The sequence below is a fragment of the Macadamia integrifolia genome, chromosome 13 (genome assembly GCF_013358625.1).
Source record: "Macadamia integrifolia cultivar HAES 741 chromosome 13, SCU_Mint_v3, whole genome shotgun sequence".
Lineage (NCBI taxonomy): Eukaryota > Viridiplantae > Streptophyta > Magnoliopsida > Proteales > Proteaceae > Macadamia > Macadamia integrifolia.
The window spans coordinates 18009274-18012534 of record NC_056569.1 but is presented as its reverse complement, the minus strand read 5'-3'; the positions used below and the strand labels follow the sequence as shown (position 1 = coordinate 18012534).

The 3261-nt window shown below is 39.4% G+C and overlaps 1 protein-coding gene across 1 annotated transcript; it reads left to right on the top strand.

Annotated features, from left to right (window-relative positions):
• The first annotated feature begins 54 nt into the window (after positions 1–54).
• On the top strand, positions 55–2973 carry LOC122059055 (protein FAR1-RELATED SEQUENCE 5-like). The gene is made up of 4 exons (XM_042621760.1): positions 55–1725; positions 1839–1905; positions 2000–2056; positions 2533–2973. Exons 1-3 carry the CDS (start codon positions 55–57, stop codon positions 2041–2043), a joined length of 1782 nt encoding a protein of 593 aa, XP_042477694.1. The 3' UTR covers positions 2044–2056; positions 2533–2973.
• Positions 2974–3261: the final 288 nt, after the last annotated feature.

Sequence of the window (3261 nt, the reverse complement as noted above, 5' to 3'; positions counted from 1 at the left end):
ACAATGCAACTAATGCAACACCTGCAGAGGTGTGGGGTAAGACAGTCACTAATAATGATAATTCTAAAAGAGTTGGCTGGTGGAGAGCAACATGTTGGTATAACTGAGGACCGTTGTAGGAATATGTTTAGGACCAAGCGTAGAAAGTCTATAGGGGTTGACTGTCAACAAGCCATCAATTATTTAGATAGAAAGCGCGCTACAGATGCAGGGTTCTTTTATGCAATCCGTGTCAACGAGGAGCAACAGTTGACAGGGATTTTTTGGATAGATAGTCGTGCACGAGAACAATATAAGAAGTTTAGTGATGTAATTTTGTTTGACACAACTTACAATAAAAATAAGTACAAGTTTCCATTTGCTCCATTTACTGGTGTTAACCATCACATGCAGTGTATATTGTTCGGTTGTGGCTTAATAGCCGATGAAACGAAGGATTCATTCATATGGCTTTTTCAGACGTGGCTTCAAGCAATGCACAACATTCATCCAAAGGCAATATTCACTGACGAAGATCCCGGGATAATGAGAGCTATCCGGCATGTATTTCCATCTACTGTCCACCGGCTATGTGGATGGCATTTGGAGAAGCATAGGATCATTCACATGAGGCCTTTATTTAAGAAATATACAGATTTGAAAGCAGTATATAAAAGTTGCATTAATGATTCAAAATCACCATCTGAATTTGAGGCGAGATGGCTTAGTATGATTCAGAGGTATAATTTAAAGGAGCATAAGTGGTTGAGGAGGCAGTACAAAATACGCATGCATTGGGTGTCATGTTATTTTGTTGATACTTTTTTTGCTGGTATGAGCACGACACAAAGAGCGGAATCAATGAACAATTACTTTAAAGGTTTCTTCACTCCTTCCACCCCAATTAATGAATTTGTGACACAATATGAAGAGGCTATTAAGAAAAGACGGGAAAAAGAAGCTAAGGCAGACTTCGGTTGCATCACCTCAACTCCTTCTTGTCGTACATCCCATAAAATTGAGAAGCAAGCCGCAAATGTTTATACGGCAAAGGTGTTCAGGGTTTTCACGGAGGAGTGGTATGCATGTTTTGGTCTTGAGCTCAGGCAGTGTGATTGGGAAATCTCAGTTAAGAGGTACGAGGTGTTTTCGTTGGATAGGGATCAAGAGAATAACGTGCACCATGTGCTAGACAACCAAGAGGCCGAAATTACCACTTGTGATTGCAAGATGTTCGAGCAAAAAGGCTTACTCTGCAGGCATATACTTAAAGTGTATGTGAAAACTGATAGATCCCAGATTCCCCAACAATATATTTTGCCTAGATGGTCCAAATCTGCCCTATATGATAGCAGTGGGACAGGACATGTTGAGGGCTCATCTGAAGAACAACCCCTACCTGTGTGGAAACTTCATGACATTGCTAACCGGATAGCCACTGAAGGATCTCTTTCCCAAGAGAGGTTTGATGTTGCACTAAAAGTTTTGAGTGAAGGTTTAGAGGAGGTGTTGAAATTGGAACCAGTTGTTGGGTCTTTTACTTTCAATTTGGGATCACATTGCAGCATTGACATATCTTTGAATCAGGACTGTCCTTCTGCCATGGATCCGAGACAGTGCTCTACAACGAGAGGGAGGCTTAAAAATTCTCGTCTGAGGTCAGTGACGGAGAATATCTCTAACAGAAGGGCTTACCATTGCTCAGGTTGCAATGGTATAGGGCATAACGTGACGAGGTGTAGTCGGGTGAGAGTCTTTATCTTTCTTCCTCACATGTTATTGTTAAATAATTATAGTATTTTTTCAATTTCTTATTTGTCACTAACATTGAAAAAAAAAATCTCCTCTAAATCTGTTAGGTTAATGCAAATACTGAGGATGCAAATACCCAATTGCTCAATCAACCAATGCAAATAGATTTGAACAGTAATACTTTGTTTTTGCCCTCCTTTTTTATTTCTTTTAATTATATTGAGATGCCATATCTTAGTATCATAACAAGTTTTTGATTCTTTTGTAGATCCTCCCAATAATGAATGGTACCACTCGAGTCAATCTGCATAGACCGTTTACTAAGGTAATGCTCATAATGTTGTTTTCTTGTTCTTTTATCTCAATAGTGGCTGACTCTAAAGATATCCCATTTATATTGTTCTGGTCTGCTTAAAAGATTGCATATACAACAAATTCTTGTTGCATTTATATTGGAACCTGATTAATGTATTCCAAACATTACTTCAACAAGGATACATTCAAACCCATAGCCTAGAAAATCCAGAAATGTAGTGGGTCGTTTAAATAGAAGGGATTGATTTGTAGAGTTCAGAAGACTTTGAGACCCTCAGGTTGAATTCCTTTGAATGCCTAGGGTGGTCCAAGCACTCCAAACCTGCTGAAATTGAATTATATCTATCTATTATGTACTGGTTAATGATACGGGTACTGCACATTGATTTCCATTGACATTTTACTTGAATATATTTGCTGTTTAGTTTTCTTTTACTTAATTTTAGCCAAGTAATTAGCAGTTTACATATCATGAACATGAAACAGCAGCAAAACTTGGGAGGGAGAGGAGGTCGTGGCATGTACATGAGGACTGCACCAGATAGGATATTGGAGAAGGTGACGGAGAGCGTAAAGGGTGCAGAGGAGGCGTGTGCTGGTGAACCAACAAGCAGGGAGTGTGCAGCGGTGTGGGATGAGGTGGAAGAGGTGAGTGCAGCAGCCATCCTTGGTAGACGAAAAAAGAAGAAAACCTACCCACTGGAGGCCTACTGCAAGGACAACCCCGCTACTGATGAATGCCTTACCTATGAGGATTGAGGCCCTCTTGGCCTTATCTCTTATTCTTTCTGTTATTAATTCATAATCTACTTGAAAGTGCAAAATTCAATTATTCAAAAATTTTGTATTTGATTTTTGTCCAACTCCAAGGTACTTCGATGGATTTCCATATTACTTCACAGTAAAAATATTGACTGGGATTTGGGATTCCCACAAATAGGAGTTGAACACCAGAACAAGGGTCTGAACAGTGGATGTGGTAACTCCCTCCCTAACTCAAACCAGTCAATTAGCTCTTTTACTTACTGATGAATCTAGGAGACAGCACTGAGTTTAACAGTTTACTATTTAGGGCACACACTTAGTCAGCCACTCAGTTACTGTTCATATTCTACTTGGACTCAACTCTTATAGTCTACACCTGATTGAAGCTTGAATTTTCATCACTGGCCATGAATATTTTGATCAATCTTGGCGAAATTTTCTATTTTGGGA